This window comes from Strix aluco, chromosome 29 (assembly GCF_031877795.1).
Source record: "Strix aluco isolate bStrAlu1 chromosome 29, bStrAlu1.hap1, whole genome shotgun sequence".
Taxonomy (NCBI): domain Eukaryota; kingdom Metazoa; phylum Chordata; class Aves; order Strigiformes; family Strigidae; genus Strix; species Strix aluco.
In genome coordinates, this window is record NC_133959.1 from 3531919 (window position 1) to 3546679 (window position 14761).

General features: G+C 54.6%; 1 protein-coding gene across 1 annotated transcript in view; it reads right to left on the reverse strand.

Annotated features, from left to right (window-relative positions):
* Positions 1-1114: 1114 nt before the first annotated feature.
* LOC141916199 (fibrillin-2-like) overlaps positions 1115-14761 on the reverse strand; it is a 113698-nt gene continuing 100051 nt past the window's right edge. The window contains exons 44-64 of the mRNA XM_074808453.1: positions 14582-14707; positions 14245-14361; positions 13847-13975; positions 13083-13202; positions 12589-12714; positions 12351-12503; positions 11849-11914; positions 11445-11570; positions 11073-11192; positions 10488-10610; positions 10066-10197; positions 9319-9444; positions 8873-9079; positions 8492-8617; positions 7247-7369; positions 6420-6536; positions 6052-6180; positions 5304-5423; positions 4569-4800; positions 3416-3584; positions 1115-2625 (exon numbers count right to left, since the gene is read on the reverse strand). Coding sequence (XP_074664554.1) covers positions 2251-2625; positions 3416-3584; positions 4569-4800; positions 5304-5423; positions 6052-6180; positions 6420-6536; positions 7247-7369; positions 8492-8617; positions 8873-9079; positions 9319-9444; positions 10066-10197; positions 10488-10610; positions 11073-11192; positions 11445-11570; positions 11849-11914; positions 12351-12503; positions 12589-12714; positions 13083-13202; positions 13847-13975; positions 14245-14361; positions 14582-14707 — 3062 coding nt within the window. The 3' untranslated portion in view covers positions 1115-2250. The remainder of the gene's footprint in view (positions 2626-3415; positions 3585-4568; positions 4801-5303; positions 5424-6051; positions 6181-6419; positions 6537-7246; positions 7370-8491; positions 8618-8872; positions 9080-9318; positions 9445-10065; positions 10198-10487; positions 10611-11072; positions 11193-11444; positions 11571-11848; positions 11915-12350; positions 12504-12588; positions 12715-13082; positions 13203-13846; positions 13976-14244; positions 14362-14581; positions 14708-14761) is intronic.

Consider the following 14761-nt stretch of genomic DNA (forward strand, 5'->3'; position numbering starts at 1 on the left):
CACAGAAACACTTAACCCAAAATAATTTTATTGTTGCTGTTGCTTCTGATACAAAAAGGAATTCCACAAAGAGCCACCTCTCTGTGCGGGACAAGGGGGCACAGGTTTTGGGTTTCAACGCTTCCCAGAAAAACAACCAGCAAGAAAATGTCAATACATAAAAAAAAAAAAAAAAACACCGCACCAGAGAGGAATGAAGGAAACCTTGAGCTTTTTCATTTGAGATTTTGGCTCAACACACACACACAAACCCATCTCTGCTAATTTATTATTATTAATAGTTTTTTTTTTTTTTTAAAAAAAGCACCTGTTGGAAAAACAAAACAAACCAAAACAAAATAATAAAAAAACCCCCAAACATCAGGCCACCCATCCTGTCACAAGCTCTGGGACTCTTCCAAAATCCAGAGTCTGGAGCTGCATTATGCAAAAGAGTTTTCAAGTTTGACATTAGCCCAAATACAGTATACATACACTTCCCCCACCCCATGCGGCGGCAGCGTACCAGGAAAAAAACAACCCCCCCCCAAGTACCAAAAAAAAAAGCTACAGGAATATGCACTCCTCACAACAACGAGCAATCGTAACTTTGGTGGTTATACATAAATATGAAAGGGTGGATGGATACAGTGCACTAACGCTGACGATTCAATACCAGCACCAGCTTCTGAAAGCTGAAAGCACCTCAGATTGGTTGATAAGGTAGTCTTGTGTGTCACCAGAGAGAATTAGCACCTTTCTTTCCTGTGATGATGCACAGGGCTGATGCAGAACTGAAAACAGATTCATGCAAAAACTAGGAAACGGCATTGCAGAGACCAGCTGTGTGAAGAACACTCTTGAGGGAGGAAGAAAAGCCCACCTGGACAGAACGGTCTGGACAGGCTACTTGAGGCAGCAGGGAGACCTCAATTCACTTAATTAATATTTTCCAGACTCTTTTTAGTGCATTTCGATTGTCTGCATTAACCAGAGACTGTCCATCTCGGTTGTCACCTTGGACTGACCAAGATGTGTGCGACAACCAGAGGGGAGTGACTTGCAGCCCCTGGTTCAGAAGTGCTCCTGACTGTGGGGGGTCTGGCCGTAAGCACCAGAGTCACACAGACGGGGCGGCTCGGAGTCAAGGACTGGTTGTAAAAATGAAGCTCTGGCTGTCCCTGCCTCTTTCCTCCTGCCAGGCTGCAGAGACCTCCCCCCATCCCCATCTTGCTCCTGCTGGTGGGAAACTTTTCACAGGATTTTTCAAACACTCATATGGGTGGTGGCCAGGAAATCTGCCCCTGCAGCATGCCACATCGCTCCTGCCAAGCCCTCCATCCCCTCTGGCATGGGAAGCATCCAAACGCTCTCTACCAGACTCATGACATTTTTCCTGCCAGTTTAGTTTGTCCGTTCCACAACTGCATTCAACAATGCAATTATTTGCCTTTCCCCAGAGCTCCTCCTCATTCACAGAAGGACACCTTAACCCCTGGACTTGCTGGAGCTCTGGAAAAGCCCTTCCAGCTCCAATCTTTGCAGGGCATGCACGTGTCCAGCCGTGTGAAAACCCCAGGTTGCCTACAGAAGCCTGTGGTCCCGTGGCCTGGCTGCTTCGTGATGTGAGGTTAGCAACCTGAACTGCCCCTTAAACCAGAGGTGACCTTTTCTGTTTGACAGAGGAGCCCAAAAGGACCAGAGGACATGGAGAGGATAGAGAAAGACAGAGCACAGCCAGTGTAGGTATGGGATGGTTTCTGCAGCACCATCATGACAATGCAGAAGCAAAGGAGGAACAAGAGCTGCTGGGAAATGTACTGACACCCCACCGTGCCAGAGCTCCTTCCACAGCTGCCCCCAACATTTCCTGGGCTGTGGGGCGGTATATGGCCTGTGACCATGAAGGACAGGCAGCTTCCCCATGGTACTGCCCTTGCCAGCTCGGACTAACAGTATCTTGGTTAAAGGAGACGGGCAAGAGCTGAGCAGAGGGAGGGAGTCCCTGCTAACAAGGTTTGAACCTTTGGCTAAGATTTCATGAGCTCTTTTGCGGTGTGGCTTGGTTTTGACTCAAGCACCCCATGAAGCGGAGCATCCCTGCATGGCCAAGGGGAGTGCTGAGCCCAGAGGGACATTTCCCATCAGTTGTACAGTGCAGGGGGGGAGGCGGTGGCAGGGGGTGCAGCGAGAGAGGAGGCAGTTGTTTCCAGGTGTGGATGGCAAGGCTAAGGACTGTACTGTCGGTTGGGTGGGTGGATCTCATGGCTGTTAGTAGAGCTGGAGCTGGAGCTTCATCCTCAGTGCTTGGCCCAGCTCCCCTGCTAAGTAGTTGAGGTGGTTCTTGGCCTCTAGTTTCTGCAGTTCCCTCTTGCGGTACAGGGGCACGCTGACGATTTCCAGCAGGTAGGTGCCAGGAACTATTTTCTTGCGGCCGAGGTGCAGGTAGCTGAGCCCCTCTTTTTGGTGGATGCGGAAGTAGCCATCCTCATTCCCGTGGGAGATCAGGTACCGCACACGGTTCTCCAGGGGCTCCACAGCTGGCAGGAGCTCCAGGATGTGCTCCTTGTGAGCCAGGTCAGAGAGGTTCAGCATCATGGACAGAGGAGCATCCACATCCATGCTGGCCAAGTTCACAGTGTGATCCTTCAAAAGGAACCAGGCATGTTACTTACAGATACCAAGAACAGCTCATGGCCAGGTGAAGGAGGACTTGATTTAGAGGAGTTCTGCCCCATGAGCCACCACAAAGCAGCTCTGAGAAGTAGCTATGACTCTATGGTCCTTGCTTTCCTCCAAGTGTTCCTTGGTACCCTGTTTGTGTCTCTGAGACTGAACCAGCCAGTACACAGCCCTCATCTTCAGGGGAAGAACCAATAGCTCCAGAGGCACTTTCCTCCCAAGGCCTGAAGGGCCCATAATGACCTCCCAGACCAACCTGTCCTGCCCAGGCCTGTGAACTTCTTGGGGGAGCCTTGGACAGAAGCCAGAACTTCCCTCCAAGGAATAACCTGTATTTATAGTGACAGGTCCAGTGTGGAGTCAGACAGTAAGTGCTGACAGTCCTCTATGGCCCTAGGGAGCTGCTCCCCCGTTAGCTCCCCTTGCAAGGAAATGTGTGTGCTTTATTTCTTGGTCGCATGGATCCTCAGACATCTGTGGCCAAACCACACAAGTCTGTGTCACTTAAGACTGTCCTGACCTCTAATGCATTGTGAAAGACCTTCCATTTCTGCAGGACTGTGGAGTCAGTGGCATCCACAAACACCCCAGCACCCTGCACGGGCAGGTACAGAGTGAGCTGCTCTCTCTGCCTGGACTGAGGCAGCCCCACAGGAACGGGCACGCTGCACGGGATCCACTCCAGGCAGCTATCCCCCAAGTGACCCAGCTCTTGCCTTGCTCCACCCCACCCCAGATGCCATGGATTTCATACCTGGTGGTTCTCAGTGCCGTTGACGCTGCGTCGCTGCCGACCCCTCTTGGGGTAGCCGTTTATCTTGCACTCGTAGCAGGTTTCAGGGGAGAGCAGGTTGTCTTCATCCTCTTCTTGGGGGGCAGGAAGGTAGGAACCTTTCCCAAAACCCAAGCCAGAAATACAGTGTCTGGTGGCAGAAGAGCAGAGAGACCCATCTCAGATCCATGCTTCCAGAAGGAAATCTTACCATTGCCCTCACAGATCCTCCACGTGGCACCCAGAGACACATGGAGGATCATGCCTGGGTATAGGACATGGCTTGTACAGAATGGCTTGTACACAGGACATGCCTGAGAGAGGTCAGGCCCTGTCTTGTTTAGATGTGGCCAGTAGGTTTAATCTGTCTGCACCCTGGACTAGATGGGTCTGCGGAGCATCTGCTACAGTGCTAGCAGCTGCACTAACCATTGGATTAGTGAAATGGAAGAGGAGAGGCACGTTAGCATGAGGATCTTGAGATGGGTGAGGAACAGTCTGGCATGGAGAAGCTGAGGACTCATGTGGGAATGGGAGCTTACTGGCTCCTGGGGCTCCTTCAAATTGCACTGGTGGCAGAGAGCAGAAGAGTGGTGATGGAGCATGTCTGGGGGCACCATGCACTTGGCAGCCTGCAATATCCCCCAGGAACATTCAGGTGCCTGTGGGGACGTGGGCAACGAAGCTCGTGAACGGTCTGGAGCACATGTCGTGCTGAGGGAACTGGGGTTGTTTAGTCTGGAGAAGAGGAGGCTGAGGGGAGACCTCATCACCCTCTACAACTCCCTGAAAGGAAGGTGCAGAGAGGGGGGATGAGCCTCTTTAATCAAGTAATAAGTGATAGGACAAGAGGGAATGGCCTCAAGTTGCACCAGGGAAGGTTTAGACTAGATATTAGGAAGCATTTCTTTATGGAACGGGTAGTCAGGCGTTGGAATGGGCTGCCCAGGGAGGTGGTGGAGTCCCCATCCCTGGAGGTGTTCAAGAGTCGGGTTGACCCAGCGCTGAGGGATCTGGTGTAGTTGGGATCTGTCAGTGCTGGGTTAACGGTTGGACTAGACGATCTTCAAGGTCCCTTCCAACCTAGATGATTCTGTGATTCTGTGATTCTGTGACCTGCTGGCTGCTCTCTTACCCTTGTCCTGCTCGGAAGTAGCCTCCAGGACAGCCGCAGAGGTAGCCTCCATCTGTGTTGGAGCAGCCATAACTGCAGGGGCTGCCACCTGCTGAGCATTCATCCACATCCTGGCACCCACCAAAGGCTTGGTCAAAATCAAAGCCAGATGGGCAGACACACTTGAAACTTCCCAGAGTGTTGTAGCAGGAGGCAGAGCCGCAGGCAGTCGGGCTGGAGCACTCGTTTTCATCTGCACCCAAAGACAGCAGAACTAGTCAGAAACTTAGTGGGAGGGAGCTCCTGTGCTGCTGGTTCTCCCCACCCCGCACGGCCAAGGAAATCTGCCCGTGGCCATCGCTGAGCTGGTGGCAGGCTTCCTTCTCCTGGCTGCCTGTGAGACCTTATCCCATGCAGGTCCCTGAAGGACTGCCTTGATTTTTTATCTCCTGCAACGCAGGGAGCTGCTGGTGTCAGGAACACCGGGAGCTCATCGCTCTGCAGAGCAGCCTGCTGACGTTGCCTGTTGCAGAGAGAACCCGGGGTGGTGCAGGTCAGGGCAGGGGCACTGTCTCTGGGCACAGGCACGGTCTGTCTCTGGGGCAGGGCAGGAAAATCAGTGCTGGGTTGGCAGAGATGAACCCAGAATCCAGTGTCAGAGGTGGCCAGGGGTGGCTGGAGAAGGACTCGGGGCTCAGCTGCCCTCAATCCCCTGTCCCACAGCTACAGGCTACCAGAGCCCCATCCCACACTCACCCACACACTGATTCCACTGGTAGTGCTGCACGTAGCCCTGGGGACAGCCGCAGCGGTAGCCTCCCAGCACGTTCTGGCAGCCATGCTGGCACCGATGGTTTCCATCACACTCGTCCACATCTGCAGCAATGGAACACAGATGGTGGTGAGACAACTCCTCCCTGTCTTGTGGGCAGCGCTGGGTGCACAGGGACCATGTGCACGTGGTACCTGCCTGCCAGCCAGCATCCTTGAGGGTTCTCACGCAGGTGGGAGGTTCTTCTGCCTAATTATGTCTCTGCAGCTTGGAATTGAGTAACACCCTCAGCCCCAAGGCCCACATACACCCCCCCTTGCAGCCCCTGCTTGGATGTTTTTTGATTTAAGGTCTGGCCTGGACCGTTACCAGATCTGCTCTGCTTCAGGCTGCCTGTGCTGAAGATAGGATTTTCTTTAGCACAGCACATGGGGGGTTTTGGCTGGCGTGAGATCTCCCCTGATGAGATACAGGACCATTCCTTTCCCAGCTTTGGCTGCCACGGTTGCAGCACTGAGACCTTCAGCTACTTGTCCAAGAGCCAGTGTTCCTCCAGGCAGGTCAGACACTGATCTCTCCTTTGCACCAGGGCTTCCTGTGTGGGTTTCTGGTGCCCCACAGTAAGGAGTAGTCCCTTCTTGGCTGGACTGAGCTGCTTAGAGACTGTGAGTGAACTAGGAACTCTCCCCCATGGAACACGTGTCTGTCAAAGCCCCAGAGATACAGACCCACCTTCACAGTTGACACCAGAGCTGTCCAGGGAGAATCCTTTCTGGCACTCACAGTTGTAGCTGCCTGGCGTGTTCAGACACTGTCCTTTAGCTCCACACAGAGAGGGCTGAGCTGTGCACTCATTATTATCTGCAAAACACCGGTGGCCACTTGTAAGTCCATCCCCAAAGATGTGGCTGTGTGCAGCTTTGCAGACAGCTACCTTGCATCGTGGACAGAGAAGTCAGCTGCACAACCCCAGGCTGACTGGAGAGGGGAAGTGCTCTGGAGCCAGAGCTGGGGGGCTGGAGAGACTCTCCTGGGCTTAAATCTCACCCATGGGGACCTTGCTGGTGCTCTATAGCAGAGCAGTGGATGCCTCTACTCACCGATGCAGGATGAGTGGTGCTGAGTGAAGCCTGGGGGGCATTTGCAGTTGAATCCTCCGATAATGTTCACGCAGAGGAACTGGCAGTTGTGCTGCTTGGTGGAACATTCATCCAAGTCTAAAGCAACAAGATCAAGAACATGTGTCTCAGGGTACTGAGATATCTTTGTGGGCTGAGTCTGTGAAACCTGGATGTACACAGCGATGCACAGTGCTCCTGGACAGACCAGGACCTGACATGGACCAGCCTCAGGAACAACACACACAAAATTCTTACATGAGAATAACAAGTCCAGGGAGCCTCTCCCACTTCAGCCTCATGTACAGACACATTTGGGGATGCAGAGATTTTTCTCCTGTAATCCACAAATCCTGGACTCTCCCAGATTCTGAGGCCACTCTCCTCACAGTCTGATGCATCAGCACTGCGAGAGGTGGGCAAAGGCCCAGCCCGGCAGCTGCCAGCGCCAGGAGGAGCCCTGGCAGGGACTCCACCACCCGCAGCCCACCCACCCAGGAAGAGCCATGCAGGTTCAAGGCCCCCTGAGCTCAGCACAGCTTGGGATATGCTGTGCAGTCTGCAGGAAAGGGCAAGGAGTATTTTTTTTCCTAATGAGACAGGTCTAGAGTGTCTGTGGAAGGATGAAACCCTAATGCATATCCATGAAAGTCCAGCACAGCACCTTTTTCCATGTCTAGCCTTGTTCTGTGGCTGAACAGAAGAACCTGACTCTTCTGTCCCATGTTAATCGACTCTTGCCATCCCCCCTGCTGCCAGAGATGAGGCAGCTGCCTCCTTCTGGGTTCTGCCTTCTCCTGGGTGAATACCTTTGCAGATCTTCCCATCTTCTTGCAGAATGTACCCTCGGGGGCAGGAGCACTGGTAGCTGCCTTCTGTGTTCTTGCAGATGAAGTTACATGGTTTAGGGGACTGGTTACACTCATCCAAATCTAGACTCGAGAGACAAGACACATCAGCCTTCCCAGGTTGTGCTGCTGGCCTGGGGCCCCAACACCCCTTGGACCATTCAGCCTACCAAGGGGCTCCTGAACACAAGGTGACCCCAGGTTTCACGGCCCCACATAACGAAGTGGTCAGATGGCCCTATGGATCCTGGCATGCCCTGACCCAGATAAATGCATCTTTTCCACTCTGCAGGAAGCAGGTGAGCAGGGACAAGGGCTTTGAGGGAGCACCTTAGTTTGAGCCACCACGAAAAACGTGGGAGATCTCCTGCAGAAAAAGAGCTGAATCACCTCCCTGCTCAGACATGGGATGTTGTGTGACCGGGGGGGTCTGAGTGATGTCTTTCCCAGCCCCTTCCTAGCTGAAGAGATGGGTAGATGCTCCTCCCGAGTACTGGGAACATCAGGGATGGGGCCAGCCCTGTACTTCTGGAGCTTTGTCACCTCTGCCCGGCAGGAAGTAGCAGCCATGGCTCTGACAAAGGCCATAACTTTGAGCCAGGCTGGAGGGCACAAAGCTGGAGAAAGGGCAAGGATGTTTAGAGAGGAATCCTGTCCTGGTGCTCAAGGGCTTATCTGCTCTGCTCCTAAGCTTGGTTTCTGTGGGACTTTTTCCCACTCCGTGTCTAAGACACACAGCTGCTGGCATGGTCCTGAACACCATCTCAATACTGGAAGTACAGCACATCCTCAACCCCTTTGGTACTTCCCCAGATGCTTGCAGCTGTGATTCTGGGGGTGCCTTTTATGTCAACATCTGGATTCCCAACGTGGCACTCGGGCTGGCTAGAACCAGCTGCCCTGCCAGCGAAAGGTTTGGCTGCTCACAGACTTTCACCTCTGGATCACACTCCCTGCCAGTCCCTGTGACTCCCAGGGTCACAGGGAGAAGATAAGGAGTTAAACAACACAAAGTGACAGCTGTGATGTACAGAGGACCACACAATAGGGCAAAGCGACCAGAGCCCTGCTACAGATACGTAGGATGGTATGGCCAGAGGTGAGGGCAGCTCCCAGGTGGGGGTTACAGGACCCTCCCTTTGCAGCTGAAAAGTAGGTGTGGAAGTCTGCCGAGGCCAAGACATGAGTTTCCTTCTCCCAACTCACCCACACAGGCTGTGCCTGTGATATCCGCGGTGTAGCCCAGCCTGCAGTGGCAGCGGAAGGAGCCGATGCTGTTGATGCACTGTCCGTTCTTGCAGAGGTTGGGCAGTACCTTGCACTCGTCGATGTCTGCGGGAGGGAGGGAAGGATCCGTTAGTGCCAGTGCTGCCTCTGGCCCCATGCTCCTGTGCCAGCACTGTGCCAGGGCAGCTCAGACTCTCCCAGGGAGCCAGAGGCTACATTCAGGGATCTGTAAGATAATGTCGCAGAGGCTTCTTGTCTGCTCCAGGCACTGTGTAGGTCTGTCCCAGCCAGTTTCCAGGGGAATTCTGCCTGTACCCACATGTCCCCTCTGCACTGAAGGTGATTTGGGCCCCAGCTCACCTCTCCCATCAGTGGAGTACCCTGGCCCATGAGGACACATTTTCTTGTACTGGGCGGTTCCAGGAAGGGGGCAGAGTTCACACTGGGGGCCCCAGCTGCGCCCACTGTTGCAGCAACACTCAGATTTGGTGACCAGGTTGCGGTTGGTGGAGGACATCTGGCACATGGTTTGCAGTACTTCCGTGAAGCAGAATCCTTGGCGGGTGTCTGGAGAGAGAGAGTGGGGATACAAGTTCAGGATCTGAGTCGGTGTCAGCACCAGGGATAACTGAGCAGCCTGTCCAGCCTGTCCCAGTTCCAGCATGGAGGGTAGTGTGGTTTGGATAATGCTCAATGCAAAGGTGATGCCTCAACAACCTCTCCACTCAGAAACCCTGAACCACCTGAGAAGCATCATCTGCTAGTAAGGAGAGGCTGCTCAAAACCCATCAGGACTCGGTCATTACCAATACACTCTGTGCCAGAGGGGCTGACTTCAAAACCTTCGTTGCAGTCACAGCGGTAACTTCCCACTGTGTTGATGCAGCGGCCATTGGGGCAGATTCCAGGCTTGGTGCGACACTCGTTCTCATCTAGGAATGAAAGAACCACAAAGGGCTGCAGTGAGGCACAGGACACATTTCAGCTTTCCATGAGTCCTCATGCTATTACTCAGTTTGAAATGCCATCACATAGTCCTTGAGGACCATTTCCACACCCTTAGGCAGCTGAGAAACACATCCACCCGCTCTGGACCTCTCCCGAAGCAGGGTGGCTGAGTACCCAGCTTCCCGGGTTTGCACATTCTCCACCTGCAAGTGGCCAAGCTGCTGGGCTAGGAGTAGAGCTGGGCTCACTCCACATTCCTGCTGTGCCTAATACTGTGTAGGTCTGGGCTGTTCCGTGCTGGCCCTTCCAAAAGCAGCCCAGTGCAAAGCAGCTTGACACAGGCATGGAAAGACTCAACAGAAGGGACACATGGCATAACGCTGTGTCACCCTGTGCTGGAACTGTGTAGACCCACGGGTCCAGAGATGAACAGAGGTTTTGTGTGTGTAGGCATCTAGTAGGCCATACAGGAAGTTCTGAAACATGGTAAACCCTGGGGAGGAGCTGTTTGACAGAAGGACATAAAATAAAGCTACATGGACAATGCCTAGAAGAGGATGTTCTCCAGCCCCACTGGGAATCCCTCCCAGCCTGGTCCTTGGTACCTGTGCAGCCCTCTCCATCGGGCCTGCGTTGCATTCCTGGTGGGCAGATGCACATGAAGGTGCCGATGAGATTCTTGCACAGCATCCCTCGAGACTCGCAGTCGTGCAGGCCCTCTGCACACTCATCCAGATCTGCAACCAAGAACCTCATGAGACCATGGTCAACCCACCAGCTCAGCAGCACTGAGGGGGCAACTAGGAACTGAGTGCTGACATCTGCAATGCTCTGCCAGTCCCTACGGCCTCGGCCCGGGCTGGCTGGCACACAGAAGAGACACCAAGGTAGGTGAGAGTGAGCCCAAGCCCAGAGATGCCAGCTCAGAAGTCCTGCCTCCTCTCTGGGCAGCATCAGAGACCGGCTAAGTGCAGGGGGCTGGGGAGAGTGTGGGAGCTCCCCTGATGGGTGCAGAAGGGGATTCTACCTCTGCACATTCTTCTGTCTTCTCGGAGGGCGTATCCAGATGGGCAGGTGCACTCGTAGGAGCCGAAGGTGTTGATGCAGCGGAAGGCACAGAGCAGGGGATTCAGTGAGCATTCGTTGATGTCTGGGAGGCAGGAGAGAGGAGAGAGCTCGACTCTGTGCTCTCAGCAGACTCAGCTGGGCAGTAACAGTGGTGGACCTCCCCAGGACACATTCCCCCCCGCCATGCAACCATGTCATGAGAACATCATTCCACCAAGGCTTCCTGTCATGGTCTTCAGTTGCAGAGGGACAGACACATGATGTCTCAGCAGCTTTGATGGGGACAGGGTCCTGGCTCCTTGGTGAGGCAGCTCCTGCATTTAGGCAGGTCTCCAGACCTCCTCTGGGGCTCCAGCCTCAGAGGAAGCCGAAGGGGACCAGCACTGATGTATACACTCATGTGGAGAGGAGCCCCAGGCAGCTTTTCTGCACTGTCCACTGGAGGCTGACCTGACTACTGCTCACCCAGGCAGTGACCCGGTGGGGTCACACACACGGCCCAGTATGCAATGGGGGTGACGGGATTGCCTCACAGCAGCATTACCTTCACATGTCATCATGGGACCCGGCTCAAAGCCCTCGTCACAGGCGCACTCGAAGCCTCCCACCACGTTGGTGCAGGTGCCGTTCCCACAGGGGTTGCCGATGGAGCACTCGTCGGTATCTGGAGGAAGCCGGGACCACGTCAGGTGGATGAGTTAGATAGGAAAGGTGCAGGCTGGTCTCTTCCGGCAGCCAGAGCATTCAAACAAGCCCAGCAAAGCCAGGAGCCGGGGGTAAAATGCAAAGGGGCAGGGGAGAAGCAAGTTCCTTCTCTCCACACACACACACACACACACGACGCACATGCTCGTAGCCTCTGACATAAGGAGGATAAAAGCAAGAGGGAGCAGGTGCTCCCTGTGCAGACCCTTACCCACACAGTTGACTCCTGTGTAGTCCAGGTTGTACCCAAAGGGGCACTCGCAGCGGAAGGACCCATCAGTGTTAATGCAGGCCCCGTTTATGCAGACACCCAGGTTCTCTGAACATTCATTAACATCTAGAAGGGAAACCAAGGCCATGAAACTTCATGTGAGCACATAGGCAGAAACTTATCCCCATCCTCTCAGGACTGACCTGCAATCCCAGACAATCCCTCTCCAGAGCTGGGGGCTGAACCTTTGGTGAGCAGTCAGAGACCATGAGCTTGGGAGGGCACCCAGTCCCTCCCGCCACTGGGGTTCAACCCTACTCTCCAGATAGCCTAGGCCTGGTTGCTTCTAGACAATACCCCCCATCCCAAACCAAATTTCTTCTCATCCCTAGATCAGACCTTACCTTCTCGGGTGTCACCTGGGCCTGGGATGGCTCCATGGCCATATGGACACAGCTCCTGGAAGGCAACTGGAAGAAAGTAGAAACGTGAGATATGCTTACAAATGCTTCTACTCACAGAAGCTGAAATGTGCTTTGGAGGCTTCTAGAGCATGACCGAGATCTTGACAGCTCACTGCCCATGGGAGGCCACAAAACCCCAGCTGGCTGGAAAACGCCTGTGCTTGCCTTGGATCTGGAGGCTCTGAGATACTTTTGCCTTATCTAAAGCCCTGCAGAGAACTGAGAGCAGATCCAAAGCAGAAATAAGCCTGGCTGTGGTTGGCTGGAGACCCAGGGAATACTGCAGCCCAGTAAGGGCTGCTCTCCAGATGGAGGAGACCACTTTGCTGGACACTCGCGTCGCTGGTTGCCTTGCCTGACCTGCACACCTTCCCCACACTCCGCTCATGTCAGAGACACTTGCAGACATCTCTCCCGTGGAGCTGGGTCCCAGCACACCTACCGTTCCCCTCCTGCGGGCAGAGCTCACACGGGTCTCCCCAGCCTTCTCCTGGCATCTTGCTGCAGCAACACCGAGCCTTGGTGGTGTTGAAGGCCTTGGGGACAGAGCACTTTCCGTTGTCAAAACGAGTGAAGCAGAAGCTCTGGCGAGTATCTGTAGGAGATGGGGAAATGCACAGGTCATCGCAGACATCTGGGATGGTCATGCTCCCCTCCCCACCGCGATGAGCTGCACTCACCGAAGCACCGTCGGCCGTTATCAGACAGCACAAAGCCTGGAGGGCAGACACACTGGAAGCTGCCAGGGGTATTGGTGCATGTCCCGAAAAGGCAGATGTTGGGCTCCTCTTCACACTCGTTGATATCTGAGAGCACCAGGGATATATTACAGAGCAGCTAAAGGTCACTCCTTTCCTCACTGCATTAAAACCAGCTGAAGCTGTGATGTCTGGGGAGCTCTGATGCCTGCAGGACATCACCCCGGCCCTAAATCCCTTAACACACCCCCGGGGCAAATGGGACAATGAAGAGGCCAGGGCATAGGAAAACCACTGAGCCTCCTCCACCATGGGAGCAGGCCTTGCCTTGCTCTGTGTCCAATTGCTTTCAAGAAGATATTTGGGGGTGGTGATGCATGCCCCTGCCCACTCAGGAGGAATACGGTTGTTCTGGGAATAGTCCAAGGTGGTCACATGCTGTGGTGGAAATGGAGGAAGCAGGGAGCCAACATTACCGATGCAGTTGTCGTTCTGCACCTCGTACCCCGGGGGGCAGATGCAGCGGAAGGAGCCCTCCAGGTTCTGGCAGGTGCCCGGGGAGCAGGTCCCAGGCAGGCTCACGCACTCATTGATGTCTGCAGAGGAGGGAAAATAACCAGTGATAGTGTCTGTGCTCAGCTTGGAGGACTAGGGTGCAGGGTACCTTACTGCACCCAGGTCCTTCCTGCAGCTGCACCATGCTTTGCCCAAAAGATGCAAGAGAAGCAGGTAAGACATTTTCCAGGACGTTCTACCTTGTGTACCCTGGGAACATGGACTCAGCCCTGCAGGACCTGGTGCTGCAGGAGGCAGAGTGGGGGACACAAGTAACCAGAGCACAACGTGCCTGTCTGCCCCCACAGCCCCTGCCTGCAAGATGGTTCCCAAGGCATCCCTGGTACAACTCTGCATGCTTGAGGGGCATGGACAGGACCACATTTCTCCTCACTGCCTGCAGGTCTCAGCACATGGAAAGGGACTGGCTTGACTGTTCCCTGCACTGCTGGAAGGGAGATGCAGGCAGAGTGGGGCCCAGTCCAGCTCTCCATGGGCAGTCAAATGACCAGACTTTGGCTCCAGAGGACTTGGGACCTTGTGAGCGGATTTGGAGAGTCCACTGCTCAGTTGCCTCTGATGGGACCAGCTTGGGGACCACGTCTTATAGCACTGCACAGTGCCAGCCACGCCAACACACGGCTCAACCTGCTGAGGGGGGCCAGCCTGCTGCCCAGACACTCACCTACACAGTTCTTCCCATCAGGGGTCCGGTCATACCCCTCTTGGCACAGGCACTGGAAGGAGCCGATGCTGTTGATGCACTGGCCGTTTCGACACACCTGCCCCACCAGGGATGAACACTCATCAATGTCTGTGGGAGGGAAAGGATAAGCACAACAGGAAGAGATATGCACAGCATGAGTGTCAGCGCGCTGCCTTAGCCAGCCCTACACCTCTGACACATACAAATACCCCTACAGTCACTGCCAGGTGACACCCAGAGGTCACTTCTACAGCCATTGCCAGGTGACACCCAGAGCTGACACCCTGTATGTCCCTGTGTGACACTCCATGTCCCTGAGCTGCTACCGCGTTGACCCCAGGCAGCAATCCCTGCGGTCAGGATTCCATGCAGCTCACCCATGCAGTCGTTATTGTGCGTTAGCTCAAAGCCAGGGAAGCAGAGGCAGTTGTAGGAGCCAACTGTGTTCTTGCAGGTCCCGTTTCCGCAGGGCTGTCGGTCACACTCATCAATATCTGCAGAGAGAAGGTCGCAGCTGACTCAGGGGCTGAGTGAGCTGAGAGCCACTGTCTTGGGTGTGCAGACAGGGTCCAGGCAGCTGCACAACACCCCTGTGGCTTCCAGGGGCAGCCTGGGATCAAGAGGACACCGTGGCCCTTGGCTGTCCTTGGCACTATCCAGCTCGTGTCCATCCTGATATCTGATTCACGGCAGGGCTGCGGCAGCCACACTGACCCATGCACATGGTCTGTTCCCCCGTGGCCTTGAAGCCGTTGTGGCAGATGCAGACGTAGCTGCCCTCGGTGTCAACGCAGTCCCCGTGGCTGCAGACGTTGGGGATCTCCTGGCACTCGTTGCGACCTGAAACAAAGCAAAGTGGCACTGGTGAGGAGAAGGGATGGACCAAACGGGAAG